The sequence below is a fragment of the Trichechus manatus genome, unplaced genomic scaffold (genome assembly GCF_000243295.1).
Source record: "Trichechus manatus latirostris isolate Lorelei unplaced genomic scaffold, TriManLat1.0 scaffold00021, whole genome shotgun sequence".
Classification (NCBI taxonomy): Eukaryota; Metazoa; Chordata; class Mammalia; order Sirenia; family Trichechidae; genus Trichechus; species Trichechus manatus.
Genome location: NW_004443957.1, coordinates 19,615,437 through 19,632,124, shown reverse-complemented (window position 1 = coordinate 19,632,124; position 16,688 = coordinate 19,615,437). Strand labels below are relative to the sequence as shown.

The window sequence follows — 16,688 nt, the reverse complement described above, 5'->3', positions numbered from 1 at the left end:
AGAAGATCTTCTGCAACACATTTGTATTTGGGTTAAAAATCCCTTCTCACTAAGTAAATTTAAATTTGGATAAACCTAATGTTCTAGATCAGGGTTGTCAAAATTTTATTATGTAAAGCACCAGATAGTAAATATTTTAAGCTTTGCAAGCCACATACAGTATCTGTTGCAGTTTTTTTTTAAGGAAAAAAAAAAAACCTTTAAAAATGTAAAAACCATTTTTAGCTCACCAGCTACATGAACTTCATTTGGCCCATGGTCTGTAGATTGTTCTAAAAAATTTCAATTTAAAAACATGGCAGAGCTATGCAGGTTCAGAAGATGCAGGGAGCTGTTCAGCTATCCTCTCCTAATTCCTCTTTACTCCTTCCAGCCTGCCTGCACTGACTGATGACATCTCAGGAAGAGGCGAGCACCAGGCTAAGTGCAGCTATTCTCTCTCAAACCTTCACTGGCTATGGGTTCTCATTGGCTTCCCTGATACATAGAAGATAGAGAGGGCAACAAGTCTGCAAAGCAAGGTACTGAAGGTTATCAGTTGCTGGTTTGACTGTTTTGCTACATCCCCCAAGGATTTCACTTCAGATACGCTTTAGAATTCTTACTGATGTTCATGTTGCATAGAGTCACCACCTTGGAGCCCTCCTGCAGATGAGTGGCCTTCAGCATGAGGAGGAGGGACAGGTAGTGGTCTCTCAGTTCCAGGTCCATCTCATCGATGCTCAAGATCTTCTCGGCAAGGATCCAGAAATCCACCAGCTCTTCACCTATAGATCAGACAGAGGAGGCTCAGAGCTGCACCCGAGTCTTGCTCCTTTGGTACTTGCATCTGGGTGGAGCAGCTGATATCCCCCACCAGCCTGCTCTACTGCCTCCGACATCACCATTAGTCACTTTGCGTTAAAACAGCGTCTCCAGAAAAGCCCTAATGCAGGGTGGGAGTAGGGGGGATTGGCGGGAAAGAATGGGACCGAGACTTAATGGATAGGGATCCTTTGTGATTTTTTTGCTGTTAGAAGAACTGTCACTTTAGGAAAAACTGCAAGATGCTGACGACTGATCATGAGACATTTAAGTTCTGTCCAAAAAATGAAGATCAGGGGAAAGAAAACATTTCCCAGATCATGGACCCAGAGCAGCTTGTAGAAAGGCACTGGAGCCTAAAGTTGCCAAAGTCTGCATTCCCTATTTCTCAACTTTGCATGGCCAACTCTGAATGGCAAACCTATAGATACAATCTGTCTAGTTCTTCTCTTCCTGCTCCTTGGAGACCTAGGATTTCACCCTTAAACTAGGGTTTATCCCTGGATGAAGCTTCAGGTTGCTAAACTGGAGCATTAGCCTGTGCTGGCTGCCAGCCTCCCAGCAACCATGTTCCATCCACTCATTCAATAGAACAGGCAGCAAATGGTTGCCCCTAATGCCTTCCAACACTTTCACAACAGAAATTGATCTATATACTTGCTCCTTGTCTGTCTCCCCATGAGAGCGGCAGCTTAACGAAGCAGGGACTTGCTGCACTTGTTCACCTCTGTATCCCCAGCTATCAGCACAGTGTCTGCCACATATGGTGCTCAGCTTTCAAAGATTTTTATCCAACCTGCTTTACTGAGCATTTTTTATATTCACTATAAAAACCAGTTGCCATTGAGTCGATTCCGACTCATGGTGACCACATGTGTGTCAGAGAACTGTGCCCCAAAGGGTTTTCAGTGGCTGATTTTTTGGAAGTAGATCGCCAAGCCTTTCTTCTAAGGTACGTCTGGGTGGACTCAAACCTCCAATCTTTTAGGTTAGCAGCTGAGTGCACAAATTGTTTGCACCACCCAGGGACTCCACAGTCACTAAGGATACATAGATCTGCCAGTCAGGGTCTGGGGCATCCTAGAAACTGTTAAGAATGTACGAAGGCCCCAGGGACAACTCTGAGAACTCACCTGCACTGCCCTTGAGGTAGGCACAGAAGCGCCTCATCCCTCTGACCCCGCCAATGCATTTCTGGAGTAGCCACTGGTCTGCCTTTCTCCATCTCATCATCTTGGCTGCCAAGAAAAGTCCACAGTAAGAGAGGGAGAATGAGCTCTTTTGCTGGTTTGCTCTCTCAGCCTTGCACCCAGCCAGCCCTCATTTGCTCCGTGTGAGTAGGAAAAAGGGCTACTGGTTAGGTGAGCTGGGTCCTGATTACGTGTTGGTTTTGAGGCTAGGCACCAGGCCCTCTGCCACGATGTCAGGTGACATGCAAAGAGCCGACAAGCGTGCATACAATCCATAGCCCAAAAGCACCCTCCAACCAAGGACCTCTCCCTTCTACAGTCCCCATTGGACAGCATTTTTGCCCTTTGCATGCATTTAACTCAATTTTCCCAATACATATATGGAAGGAGGGAGTTGAGTGATTTGTTATAACATTTTACTCCATGGAGGTTCCTGAATCTTAACTTTGCCTGGGGTGGAACATACTTAGTTTCCTTTGTGTAATTGAGCTGTTAGTCAGGTTACCAATTTAACCCTGGATAGAAATTGTATTCATGTATTCTTTCACAAATATATGCCTTCTAAGAGCCAGGTACTATTCTAGGTGCTTGGGATACAACAGCAAACAGAACAAAAATCCCTGCCCTCAAGGAGTTTACATTCTAGCAAAAGAGACAAAAAACAGTAAGCATAATAAATAAGTACATAATGTAGTAAATGTAAAAATTATAAGTGTTACAGAAAGGAAGAAAAAGTAGAACAGGTAAAAGGGATTGGAAGTGCTAGGGGCAGGGGTTGGGTGAGTGGGCAGGATATAGTATTAAATGGGGTCATGAAGGTAGACTTTATTGAGAAGTTGCAATTTGAACAAAGATTTGAGGAGGTGAAAGAGGTAGCCATATGGACATCTAGAGAAAAGCATTCCAGGCAGAGGAAACAGCCAGTGCAAAGTCCTGAGGTGGGAATGTGTCCTGCGTGTTTGAGTAACAGCAAGGAGGCCATCATGTGTCTGGATGGAGTGAGCAATGGGCAGAGTAGGAAGAGACAAGGTCAAAGAGGAAATGGGGCCAGGTCTCTAGGCACTTGAAGACCATTGTAGTAGCACTGAGTTTCACTCTGAGACAGGAATCATTGGGTGGAGGATTGAGCACAGGAGTGACATAATCTGATTTATGGTTTTGAAGGCTCATTCTGGCTGCTGTGAGCAGGAGAACAGGAGTAGAAGCAGAGAGACTAATTAAGAGACAATTCCAGTACTTGGGTAAAAAATGATGGTGGCTCAGACCAGGATGGTAGCAGTGAAGGTGGTGAGATTTGTCCACTTCTGGATATATTTTAGGCAATTTTACCGTGTCCTGTGACCACCAATAATTCCCTCATTTCTGGTTGCAGTGAGACAAATAGCCCAGCCCGTTTGACTCCTGTTTATTGCTCTAAAAACCAGTTGCCGTGGAGTCAGGTCTGACTCATGGTGACCCCATGTGTATCAGAGTAGAACTGTGCTCCATAGGCTTTTCAATGACTGATTTTTGTGGAAGTAGATTGCCAGCCCTTTCTTCTGAGGCACCTCCGGGTGGACTTGAACCTCCAACCTTTCGGTTAGCATCTGAGCATGTTAACCATTTGCACCACCCAGTGACTCCATTTGTTGCTGTTGGTACTCATTTTTTGGAGTCTCTGGGTGGTGCAAACATTTAAGCGTTCAACTAATAGTCAAAAGATTGGTGGTTTGAACCCACCAAAGGGTACCTTGGAAGACAGTCCTAGTAATCTGCTTCCAAAAGATCACAGCCTTGAAAATCCTATGGAGCAGCTCTACTCTGTACACATGGGGTTGCCATGAGTTGGAATCAATTTGATGGCAACTAACAACAACAAGCCATTTTTCAGCCTAAGATTTCACTTGTTTCCATTACACGGGCTGCATTACCAGCATGTCTAAGACTGCAAAGGCAGCCAGTATTTGTTCTTAACGAAGGACTGACAGGGACAGGGATTGTTATGCAGCAGGATTCCCATGCTCCCCTCTCCCCACACACACCCCCATGCTTACCTCCTTCTGGGGACTTAATGAAGCTGATGAGCTCCTGACAGAGAATGTACTGGAAACACAAATTGGTTTTACAGAAGAAAGGTAGCCTGTATTTTTCCAACCAGGTCAATAATCCTTTGTACTTGGCAGTCTAGAGTCCAAACAGAATAGGAACAGAAAAGAGAAATGGAGCTACTAAGAAATGCAACTTAGAACGGAGCAATTAACAACCTCACACTCACAGTCTGTGGCCTGAAGGGAAAGGAGTAGTGATTAAAAATCAAATCTAAGAAGAGCAGAGACCTGGGTTGAGGCTCCCAAATGGAGGCTACCAAATGGATTGGTAGGAAAGAAAAAAGTTTAAGCTCTTGGTCTTTCATCAGAAATCTTCCTTATTCCTTAAAATGACCTAAGACTGGTTGACAGAGAAGTAGAAGAGATTTGGGTCTGTGGTGTCAGGTAAAAAACCCTATTGAACCAGCTTGTTAGTAAAGAAATATCATTTCCATAAGCCCCTAAACCAAAACCCACTGCCGTAGAGTCGATTCCGACTCATAGCAACTCTGTAGGACAGGGTAGAATAGCCCGGTAGAGTTTCCAAGGAGCAGCTGATGGATTCAAACCGCCGACTGTTTGGTTAGCAGCCGTAGCTCTTAACCACTGCGCTACTGAGGCTTCATAACCCATATAAAGTGCATGCTGTGTAAAAAACCACACAAAAGCTCACAATAGCATCTTTTGGAGTATGGGATGGATCCCTGAGGGCTTGAGCCACCAGAGAAGAGAAAAAAAAAATTTTTTTAAGGTTCAGGGATCACTTAGGGAAACCAAAGATAATAATCAGAGTGGGAGAAGAACAAAGCTTGCTGTGAGCAGGGCCTAGAGCAATTTTTCTTGTCCCATGTGCCACCAGTAGTGCATATGGAAGCCACTGGTAGGGTGTAAGACCTACATAATAGAAAGGAGAACAGAAGGGAAAAAAAGGAGAAGAGAAAGACTATAGACAAGGAAAAGGAAAAAGGTATAAAAAGAAAAAAAAAAAAGACTGGGAAAAAGATGAGATTCTGGAGGATAACTGTGGAGTAGCCATTACTAAATGCAATAAATTACCTTGATCTATTCCTTACAAGGCAAATGATAAATCTGTGGCACTTGGGCTGCCACTTCCTAGCCCACACCCATGGCAGACATTGCCAATCAATTACCAGACTCTTTCTTGCTGAGCTTAGATGTAGTCTCAAAATTCTTCTCAACATAATGCTTCAAACATCTACTACCCAACAATTATAGTGGATCTGAGAGACAAATCCCTTTTGTTAACAATAGACTAGAATATAAAGGAAAAAATTCATCAGCAATTGCTTTCCCAAGAGGTAAAAACATAAAAAAGGAGAAATTTCCACCTGGGAGTGACATTATTCTTCTCACCTGCTTTCTTCCAGAATCACCCTCCAAGCCCCGTCTTCCTCGCCTTCTCCCAAACCACATTTGAAATTTTAGCTCCATCTTACCCCTCCCAAGCCCTCCACCATTCAAGACTCTCACTCACCAAGTCATATGGTATTTCTGGCCACAAGCTCCACTGCGAATTTTCAACAGTGTAAAATGGCATTTGACCAAAGACCTGCAAAAGAAAGCTAGGAAACAGCTAAGAGGGCAGAGCTTTCTTCTTATATATGACACAGTCCATCTGTAGCCACAGGATAAGAGAGATACCATTGCTTCCCTATTTCAAGGGACCTGAATTTTTAAATATAGTTCACTGCATCAACTTGTCTTGCACAGAAACACCCAAGTAAACTAAATTGCAAAATTCACTTATTTTTTTATCTCCCCCAACCTGGAAACTACCTTGCCTCTGTGCAAAGGCCAAAGCCCATGATATTGAAACTCATTTGCTTTGTGCATTTTTTAAATTATTATTTATTGTGCTTTAGGTGAAAGTTTACAGTGCAGATTAATTTTGTATATTGTTTTATTTACTTTCTCCATAGACTTGGAGGGTTAAAGCAAGAATATAAGACCTTTTCCTAACAAGCGACAGGTTTGGATTTGCATAAACTCTTGAACTAGAGAAAGTAGAGAAGATTGGCAATATGAAAATTATGGGTCCAAATCACTTATACGGGCATTACCAAACCAAACCTGTTGCCGTCGAGACTGTCCAGAATCTGATGGGCAATTCCCGGCTATTGTCCTCTTCTGTCATGGAGAAGGGACTATTGTCTAGGCAACCAGCTTTGAGAATAATGGGAAAGAGCTTCTAGGTTTGTAGGTGTCTAAGCTTAGCAGTCTCAGCATAGACACTGAAATGCCTCAGAATTCTCCAGAAGTATTGGTGATAAACTAGGAGGGCTGAAACCCCATCTTCTGACTAAGATCCCATCCTGTCATGTCTGTCAGTCTGACCATCTCCCCAAGACTGACAGCTCCAAACGTTTGTCCATCTGTGGTCCCCCACTCTCTCTCTCTCCTTTGTCCTGGCTGTGAAGTATGGAAAGAAGGTGAGGGTGCTGCCTGCATTTTACAAATAGAAGCCAATAAAGGAGATTCAGTCCTGAGTGATCCCTCTCTGCTCTGCCCTCGGTGTTTGACACAGCATGTCCCACCTGGTCTATTAAGTGACCACTCAGGGGGATGTGGTAGGACTGTGATGTGGTAAGATTATGAAGGATGGTGTGTGGAATCAGTTTTACTCCATAAAAGTGGCAGCATAGGGAGCACGGGGTTGATGTGGAGAGCATACCAGGCCTGGAGCCAGGAGGTCTAGTTAGCTCCAGGACTACCCCGATTCACTGTGTGATCTCATGCAAGGCATTAACTTCTGAGCTCCACCTGTAAAAAGGGAGTAATGCCTACCACACAGGGTGATGGTGGGAATTAAATGGTTGCAGTCTATAAATTGATAGCAGCATTTAATGTGAAATACTACTCTCTCTCTCTCAAAAACCAAACCCATTGCTGTGGAATTGATTCCAACTTATGGAGACCCCATGTGTTACGTAGTAGAACTGCTCCATAGGGTTTTCTTGGCTGTAATCTTTATGGAAGCAGATTGTCAGGCCTTTCTTCCATGATGCTGCTGGATGGATTCAAACCACCAACTTTAGGTTAGTAGTCAAGTGTAAACCATTTATTCCACCCAGGGAACTCTTAAAAGACCACAGACTGTCTTATACTCTGGCTAGAATTCTACCTCCCACATCACTCTTCCTGTTTCTAGAATATTTAAATTGTGCTGATGAATTGACTAAAATTTCTCAATATTACTTCTAATACCTTTCATTAAGACAGTAGCAAAAGCCATAATATGAGTAAGGATCACTCAAAAGAAATGCTATTAATCAGCGCTGTCTCCCTTCCTTTTTTATCTTGGTAGCTGGCAACACATCTACCCAAGCACCCAAGTCTGTACCTTTCACTTCTTCCTTTCCGTCAGTACCTCTCCTTCACCTTCAAATAGTGACAAGATCTTATAGTTTACTTCGTTAAAAATGGTGCCTGGCTACCATTACTGAATGTTTTGATCAAAGAGTCTATAGAAAAATCCTAATCAAAACGGGGAAAATGCAGAACAGATTTCCAATTCTCATGGAATCTAGATTTTCTGGAGCCGTCGAGACTGGATGAGCCCCTGAAAATATGGCCCTGAGATAATCTTTAAACCCTGAGCCAGAAATATCCCCTGAAGTCTTCTTTAAACCAAACAATAGTTTAGCTTAACTAGTAAAGAATGCTTGCCTTGAGCATTGTGTTCTTTTAAGATCTGTATGGGATCAAATTGACAATAGCAACCAGAAAGATTAGATAGGAAACTTAGTGGGCAGTGAGCTTATATTAATGGGGAAGGAACTATTTGGAAAAGGAGAGTGAGAATGGTTGCACAACTTGAAGAATGTAATCAGCTTTACTGAATTATACATGTAGAAATCGTTGAATTGCTGTATATTCTGCTGTCTATATTCTCAACAACAATAACATAAGTAAATTTTAAAAAATCTGTTTTTCCCATTCTCTTCATCCTTTTCCCTCTAGACCTTCATCATTTCTCACCTAAACTATTGCAACAGTCTCCTAACTGGTCTGCCTGCCTCTACATGGCCCCCTTCCACCCCAACCCATTTGCCAAAGCTCTACAGAAATAACCTTTTGCAAATGAAAAGTCTGACCATGGTATTCCTTTACTTAAAACCGTTCAGTGGCTCTCTGTCATCTACAGGATGATGTCCAAACTCCTAAGCACAGCCTAACTGTTCCCTAAGGCCTGGTTCATCCTGCTTGTGCAGCCTGGTATCTTGCTGTGTCTTCCTCTCACAACTTCTTCTTCGGCTGTTGACTGAGTCACCTAGTTTCCACCAGTGTGCCATAGGATGGTATTTCCCGGTGCCTTTAGTTACTCTGTTCTGTCTGTCTGGAAGGCCTACCTAACCCCCAGACATTTCCTCTTACTTCCTTCTACTTTACCCATCATTCCTTCCCCCCTCTCATCCCTAGCCAATTGTCAAATACTCTGAAGACTTGGCTCATGTGCCCTGGTTAATGAAGCCTTTCCTGACTCTTCCAATTAGGTGTGGCCTCTTCCCTCTGTGTACTTGGATTCCCACTGCCTCCTGGAGACTTCTATCATGTCACCCTTTTTACAGTCACCATAAATACCAGTCTTTCACATTAGACTGGGAATTCTTTGAAGACAGGGATTGTATCATTACTATATGCATCCCAAAGACTAGGCACAGTGCTTTGTACAAAGTCAGTGCCCAATAAATGTTTGTGGGTTGAGGCATCATCTGACACCAATATAGGGAGCGAAGGCAAGCAGCTGAGTGTTTTTCACCATTTGTGTAAAATTTTACCTTTTAACAAGTAGCACACTCAGGAGAAAGGGCGCTCTGAGATGAGCCACAAGTTACAAGACACCAACTAAAAAGTAACCAAAGTTTTAAACCAGAAAACATACAGTAATAGTCTAGATTTGTTTTAAGAATAGTTTGATGTTTGAGGTTTGTTTTAGTTGCATAGATTAAGAACATATATAGGTTTGGTTCTAGTCAGCAACTGCTATGTGCCAGACACCTGGTGAGGGGAATAGAGCAGAATAAATAATACACGTCCTTGTTCTGCAGGAATTCACAGTCTCACAATCGAGTGGGGAAGACATCACACACACACACACACACACACACACACACACACACACCCCACATATGCACACTCCACAAGAGAGATGCAAAGTGCCGTGGGGCATGAAAGCAGGGAGAAATCAATTCTGATTGGGAGGACCTAGGAATTCCTTAAGGAGAATAGGATTTAATCAGAGATACGAAGAAAGGTAAGACTTTGATAGGTGGAACTATAAGGAGGGCATTAAGGGCAGAGAAAAACAGCCTGAGGAGAAGTGAAGAGGTGAGTAAATGCCAGGTATGCTCAGCGAGGGTACAGGTATCATTGCTAGAGCACTGGGTACCAGCAGAGCATGTGACGGGAAATACCTTTGGACAGATAAAGACAGTCAAGGAGGCAGGAAATTTGGGATCTGATTATATCAATAATGGGAAGCTTGTGGACATTTTAAAGGAAAATATGGGTCATGTTTATTTGCTCAAATTGATTGAAATAGTTTTGATTTGGTAACAAGTTAGTTTAAAAAAAAAGCACTCAGCTCAGTGAGATTTGATATTCAGCTGTCGATGATATATTTGGATTCAAGTCTGAGAATACTTACCGGGAGAGAAAGAAACGTGTTGAAAAAATCTGCAAAGATTTCATCCTCTAGCAGAATTATAAGATTTGTAGAACTGATTATCTCTATATAGGAGAAAAAAATAAAAACCTCATGAACCATTTTGCATTCAGGATGAAAAAATGAAGAGATTGAAGAGATCATCTCACACAACCGTTCTCAGCATGAGGCTGGCTTTTAGGGTCATCTAGCTCAATTTCATTCCCTCTCCAGGACTCTTCTCTACAATGTCACTCTGCTTAAAAACTTCCTTCATGGGAGATAACCCCCTCACAATGTTGCCCATCCCATTTAAGAAGAGATAAAATAGATAGGTTTTTCCTACTGTGAACTGTCTTCCTTCACCCTCTTCCCATTTGTAGCAATTCTGCCTCTGAAGTTTCACAGAATATATCTAACTTCTCTTAAATGGGACAGTGTTTTTAATATTTATAAAAACATCATAACCCTGTTCTGCTTGCCTCCAACTCCTCTCTGCTAGTCACTAAGCAATTCTTCAACCACTGCTCACATGGCCTCATACATCTAAAGCATTCCAAATGCTTTCCAGGTAGAACATACTAGAACAGTTGCATATGTGACATGTTATACCAGTGTTGCCTGAAATGGGAGCTTTCACATTACACTTTTGGATCCACCATCCTTCATTTATACATTCACTTTTCAGAAACTAAGGGCAGGGATTTACATTTATTCTAGTCTAACCTAAACTTGTTGGTTTGAACCTGTGATGGATAAGATTGTGTGTGAACTTGGCTGGGCCATGATTCTCAGTGTTTATATCTGATTACTCCCATGATGGGATCTGCTGTGAGTAGCCAATCAGTTGATTTGGAGTTTCCTTGGGGGTGTGGCCTGCATCTGAATATAAGCAGAAGTTCTGGCTTTTTGCTTGCTCTGGATCCTGCGGCTGCCTCCTGTTCATCTGACTTCCGGTTCTTGGGATTTGAGCTATCAGCTTATCTGCCAGTCTTGGGATTCGCTGATCTTCACAGCCTGTGAGCAGAGCTCTGCTCTCTGACCTGCCAATCTTGGGTTCACCAGCCCCTGCAGCTACGTGAATCAGGAGAAGCCTTGAGGTCTTGCCTGCCGGTCTTGGGATTTGTTGATATTCACAGCCTGTGAGCAAGAGCCCTGCTTCCCGACCTGCTGGTCTTGGGTTCGCCAGCCCTTGTGGCTATCTGAATCAGGAGAAGTCTCTATCCTAGTCCACGGACTTGGGACGTTCCAGTATCTACAATTGCACGAGCCGCTTCTTTGATATAAACCTCTCTCCGTATATATTTATATGCTTTACTGGTTTTGCTTCTTTCGAGAACCCAGCTTAAGACAGAACCCAACATTACACCCTGACAAGAGCTTTTCTAAATATTGATTTGGTCATACACCATAGTCACTATTTCTCTCAGGTTTGATCAGCATGTTGTCCAAGTTTATCCAAAAAGATAATTGTCAAATATCATAAGGTTAAGCATCGAGACCACAGGGACTAGGAGACCTCTCTCTCTAAATTTAATCCACTGCCTATGCTCTTAGAGCACAATGCTTAATAGTGAATAATAAGCTAATTGTTGTATCAATGACCCAGCATTTCTCCATCATACCCAAGTTTATAGTGAAAGACTATGAGAAACCTAAGTATCTGGTGAGAATAGTAAGTGCCACCCACAATCACTAGAGTGCAGTTATAATGACATAAAAATAGCTACACAATCCCCTCCATCACTTTTCCTGTTGACACTGGAGTGATTAATAGGTGCAGAAATAGAAACCCAATCAAACACTATTGTGAGTAACAGAGCTGGTGTCAGTTCTTGTCCTCTATTACACAGATATCTTTTGTCTTGCTGTCTAGTGCTGTAAATTTCTATGTGTGTTTTTCCTGCCTCCTTCTTCATCTCTCTGCTTCTGCTCTTCTTTTTATGAGTATTTTCTGATTTATTTAATCTATTGCACATGGATGAATCCAAAATCTGTATTTTCAGTGCAGACTTCTCTCATTGGCTCTAGTTCTAAACATTCTGTGAGCTATGGGACATCTCTACAGGGACATCCCTTAAACACTTTTATCTCAACGTGTCTAATAGTGATCTTATCATCTGCCTCACAACCTGCTCTTTTTCACATATTCCTAATCTCAGTTAATGCAAACACCACCTGTCCAAATGTCGAAACTATAAGCCTGAGAATCGTCTTTAATTCTTACCTCTCCTTTACCTCTCTCTCTCCCCACATGCAGTGGAGGGCCATGTTATGTGGTTTCTCCATCTACATATCTCTGGAATCTATCCTCTCCTCTTTGTCCATAAAGTCATTCCCTTATTTCAGGCCTCTATCCTCTGCTAGAGTCTCTGAGTGGTACAAACAGTTAATACACTTGGCTGCTAACCAAAAAGGAGGTTCAAGTCCACCCAGAGGCCCATTGGAAGAAAGGCCTGGTGATCTACTTCTGAAAAGTTAACCATTGAGAACCTTGTGGAGCACAGTTCTACTCGGGTACACATGGGATCACCATGAATTGCAGTCAACTCGATGGTCACTGGTTTTGGTTTTATCCTCTCTCACCTGGACTATCACATCAGTTTCTTAAATTGTCTCCTTATCTTCATTCTCCTCCCCTTCCAAGCAGTCTCCACACAGTGGTACCATAATCTGTTGATGCTATTATTGTTACAACCCTTCAAAGTCTCCTCATTGTCCTACAAGGAAAGTTCAAATTCCTTAGTGCAGTATATGAGGCCCCACCCAATCTAGATTTTGGATTCTCTCCCAGCCTCGTCTCCTACCACTCTACCTCCATGATGCCTCTGGTTTATCAGCCAAACCAAGACATTGCTATTTTCAGCACATGATACGCCTTCGCACCACAAACCTCTATGTCTTTGTTCCCATATTCTCATTGCCTGAAATGTCCTCTTCAGCTCCAGTCTGTTTCACAAATTATTAGTCTCCCATCAAGAACTGACTTACAGCAGCCATCTAAGATGCAACTATTGGTCTCTTCTCATCTGGAGCAAAAGAGAAAGAAGGAAACCAAAGACTCAAAGAAGAAACTAATCTACAAGACAAATAGTCTATATGAACCATGGCTTCATCCACCCTGCCAGAAGAAATAGGTGGCTTCTGGCTACTGCTACTGACAGTTCTAATCAGGGCCACAATAGATAGACCTTGATAGAATGAGAGAAAAATGTGGAACAGAATCTCAGATCTCTAAACAAACAAACAAACAAACAAAAAAACAGACCTACTGAAGTGGTTGAGACTAAAGGACTTCTTGAGTCTACTGCCCGGAGATACTGTTCAAACCTTGAACTGAAACTAACCCAAGGTCACCTTGTAGCTAAAAAACAAATTGGCTCAAAATATGATGAATATCATCTATAAATACTGTGCTCTTTTTAAAAAAGTTACATATATGAGACCAAACAGTCAACAATTACTTTAAAACAAAGATAAGAACATAAGAGGATAAGAAGACTAGATTAATGGAAGCAGAACAACCAGAACAGAAATATTGAGAATGTTCATGCATTGTGAAGAATGTAACCAATGTCACTGAACAAATTGTGTAGAAATTGTTGAATGTAAATCTAAACTGCTGTGTAAACCTTCACTGAAAACACAATATGATATTACTAAAAAATTAAAAAAAGAACCACCTTACATGTAATCTTGGTGAACTACCTCACAATGACAGAATCAGTCCACTATCATGTACATCTTCCATTATTACAATTAAAAATCATATTGTCCTGGGAGGTGGAGCCAACATGGGACTAGAGACAGAAGCACCACACTGTCCCTCCACAGCAAAGTCCAAAAAAAAAACTAAGTAAAACAGAGACAAACGTCAATCCTGGGACCCTAAGTGTCAAGTGAATAGATAAAGAACTCAAGCAAGCACCAAATGGAATAAGAAACTGGCAGAGAACAGAGAACAAGGAGAGATACGAGTGGAGGTCCCCTATTAGCTAATGCAGCACGGATTCACCATCTTGGACTCCTGTTGGAGAGCAGCTGATGGGAAGTATTGGAAAACAGACTCACAGAGCTCCCAGCAGGAGACAGAGCACCCGGTAACCAGCAATACAGGTTTTCCCACCCCCCCATCATTCCTCCCCCTGCTCAGCCTCCACCGCTTCCTGGTGGGCCAATACCACACTGGGAGGCTCCAGCTCCGTGCCATTCGGATTTGCCCCACCCCCACAGGCTGGCTCCATCAGCGCCATTTCTTTGTTGCTGGTATTGCTTTTTTTGGCTTCTTTTGGTTTCCTCCCTGCCTCTCGCCTCCTCCCCCTCCTTTCTCTGGAATGCCTGACTCCATGTGCCATCTTTGCTTCTTCTTGACAGGCTGTAAAGTGCTGCTTGGCTGAGAAATTGCTTCCCTGGACTGTGCCACCATGCTAAAGGATCCCTGGGGGCTTTTTTTTTTCTTTTTCTTTTTTGTTTTGTTTCCTCTTTCTTTTTTCCTTTTTATTTTTCTTCGTTTCTCGGTTTCTCATCTCTTTCTACTTACCTTTTTTTCCTGTCTCCTGAATACCTGGTGCTGTATGCCATCACAACCCCTTCTAGCCAGGCTGTACTGTGAGGCTTGGGAGCCACTTTCGAGGTCTGCACAGCCATGCCAGTGGGATCTCTGGGGACATTTTTAAAATTTTTATTTACTTATTTTACTTTCTGTTTTTCTTCATTACTCAGTTCGTTGTCTCTCCACTCCAATGGTAGTCTCCCTCAGCACTTTGTTTTTTTTTTTTTGGCTCCTGTTTCTCTCTCCTCTCTCTCTTCTTTCCCATACCCAACCTAGCTCCACCATGTGCTGGACATAGCACTCTCAAGCATCACAGGTACGGCCTACTGGAACCTGCCCTGAACTAAACACTGACTCACCTTGTGGGCCCCAGTACATGCCACAAACGACCCATCCCAGCTCCTCCTCTTCAGTTGGACTTGCCTTGCTGCACCATAGCTGAGCAACTGGCCGTGCCCATTGGACAAAGAGGTGAAAAATATCATGTCCACAGATAAGCAATCAACAAATAATGCACAGCATGCCTGCTCAGACATAACCAAATAAAACAAAAAAGAAGGATGCAACAAATAAATCTATAACCAATAAACGGAGAAAATACTGAATGCTCTGAAGACAGCAGACAATATCAAAACATATTTAAAAAAAAAAAAAAAAAAAAAAAAAACAGGACAGGATGGTTCCAGTAGGCTTCCAAAATAAAACACCTGATGACTTTCTAGTAGAAGAAAAGGCACTGCAACTACATGATAGGGAATTCATATCTCTAATATTCAGAGCTCTCCAAGAGTTGAATCAAAAAGCAGAAAAAAAGAGGGAAAATAGGCAAATTCAAGGAAAAGGCAGACAAATTCACAGAAAATACAGACCAAAAAATGGAAGAATTCAGGAAAATAATACAGGAACAAAATGATAATATAAATTCACAACTGGAAAGCATACAAAATCAACAATTTGAAACCCAAAAGATAAACAACAAGATTTCAGAAATGGATAATGACATAGAAGATCTGAGGAGCAGGTTTGAAACAATGGAAGTCAAGATCAGCAAAATTGAAGACAAACACTTGGATACCACTTCGTTTGAGGAAAAATCTGAAAAAAGAAAAGAAGAAAAATGAAGAAACCCTGAGAATTATGTGGGATACAATCAAAATAAAAAATTTGTTAATGATGGGAGTTCCAGAACAGGGGGAGAAAACGTAAAACACAGAGAGGATCATTGAAGATTTGCTGACAGAAAACTTCCCTAGTATCATGAAAGATGAAAAGCTGACCACCTAAGAACTCTATGAACCCCATATAGGATACAGCCCAAAAGAAAATCACCAAGGTATAACATACACACACTCACTAAAACCAAAGACAAAGAAAGAATCCTGAGAGCAGCTCGAGAAAAATAAAAGGTCACATAGAGAGAGGAAACAATAAGACTAAGCTCTTAGGACTCGGCAGAAACCATGCAGGCAAGAAGGCAATGGGATGATATAAGTAAAACCTTGAAAGAAAAAAATTACCAACCAAGAATAATATATCCTGCAAAACTCTCATTTAAATATAATGGTGAAATTAGGACATTTCCAGATAAACAGAAATTAAGGGAATATATAAAAACCAAACCAAACTTACAAGAATTAATAAAGGGAGTCCTTTGGTTTGAAAACAAACAACATCAGACTACACCTGAATCCGGGACACAAGTTCACACCAACCAGATACGAACCTAGGAAATGAACTCTAAAGGACTATTCAAAACCAAAAGATTTATAACAGGGAACAAGAGAGGTTAATCTGTAAATGACAACAACATCAAAACAATAAAAGAGGGAATAAATGGTGTAGGTATAGAACTTTCTAATGGAGAGGAAGGCAAGGCAATACCAAGTAATAATAGACTAATTCAAACCTAGGAAGATAAGGGTAAATTTCAAGGTAACCATAAAGAAAGTTAACAAACCTACTCATTAAATAAAGAAGAAAAACACAAAGTCTCAGTAAAAACAAAATCTACAAAAACAAAAGAAATGAAAAAGAATCCACAAACGAAAGGAACTCAGCACAGGAGAGTAAGAGGAACAAAGAAATCATCAGCATCAAAAAAAAAAAGCACCACAAAATGACAGCAATAAACTTATACCTATCAATAATCACACTGAATGTAAATGGCCTAAATGCACCCATAAAGAGACAGAGAGTGACAGAATGGATAAAAAAAAACAGGATCCATCAATATGCTGTCTACAAGAAACACACCTTAGAAACAAAGACACAAATTTATTAAAAATAAAAGGTTGTAAAGAAATGTACCAAGCAAACAGCTACCAAAAAAGAGCAGGAGTGGCAATACTAATCTCAGATAAAATAGACTTTAAAACAAAATCCACCATAAAAGACAAAGAAGGGCACTATAT

General features: G+C 41.6%; 1 protein-coding gene across 1 annotated transcript in view; it reads right to left on the bottom strand.

Annotated features, from left to right (window-relative positions):
* RGSL1 (regulator of G protein signaling like 1) overlaps nucleotides 1-16,688 on the bottom strand; it is an 80,460-nt gene that overhangs the window by 58,501 nt on the left and 5,271 nt on the right. Inside the window, exons 2-5 of the mRNA XM_004372955.1 lie at nucleotides 9,729-9,811; nucleotides 5,556-5,630; nucleotides 4,028-4,157; nucleotides 606-767 (exon numbers count right to left, since the gene is read on the bottom strand). Coding sequence (XP_004373012.1) covers nucleotides 606-767; nucleotides 4,028-4,157; nucleotides 5,556-5,630; nucleotides 9,729-9,811 — 450 coding nt within the window. The remainder of the gene's footprint in view (nucleotides 1-605; nucleotides 768-4,027; nucleotides 4,158-5,555; nucleotides 5,631-9,728; nucleotides 9,812-16,688) is intronic.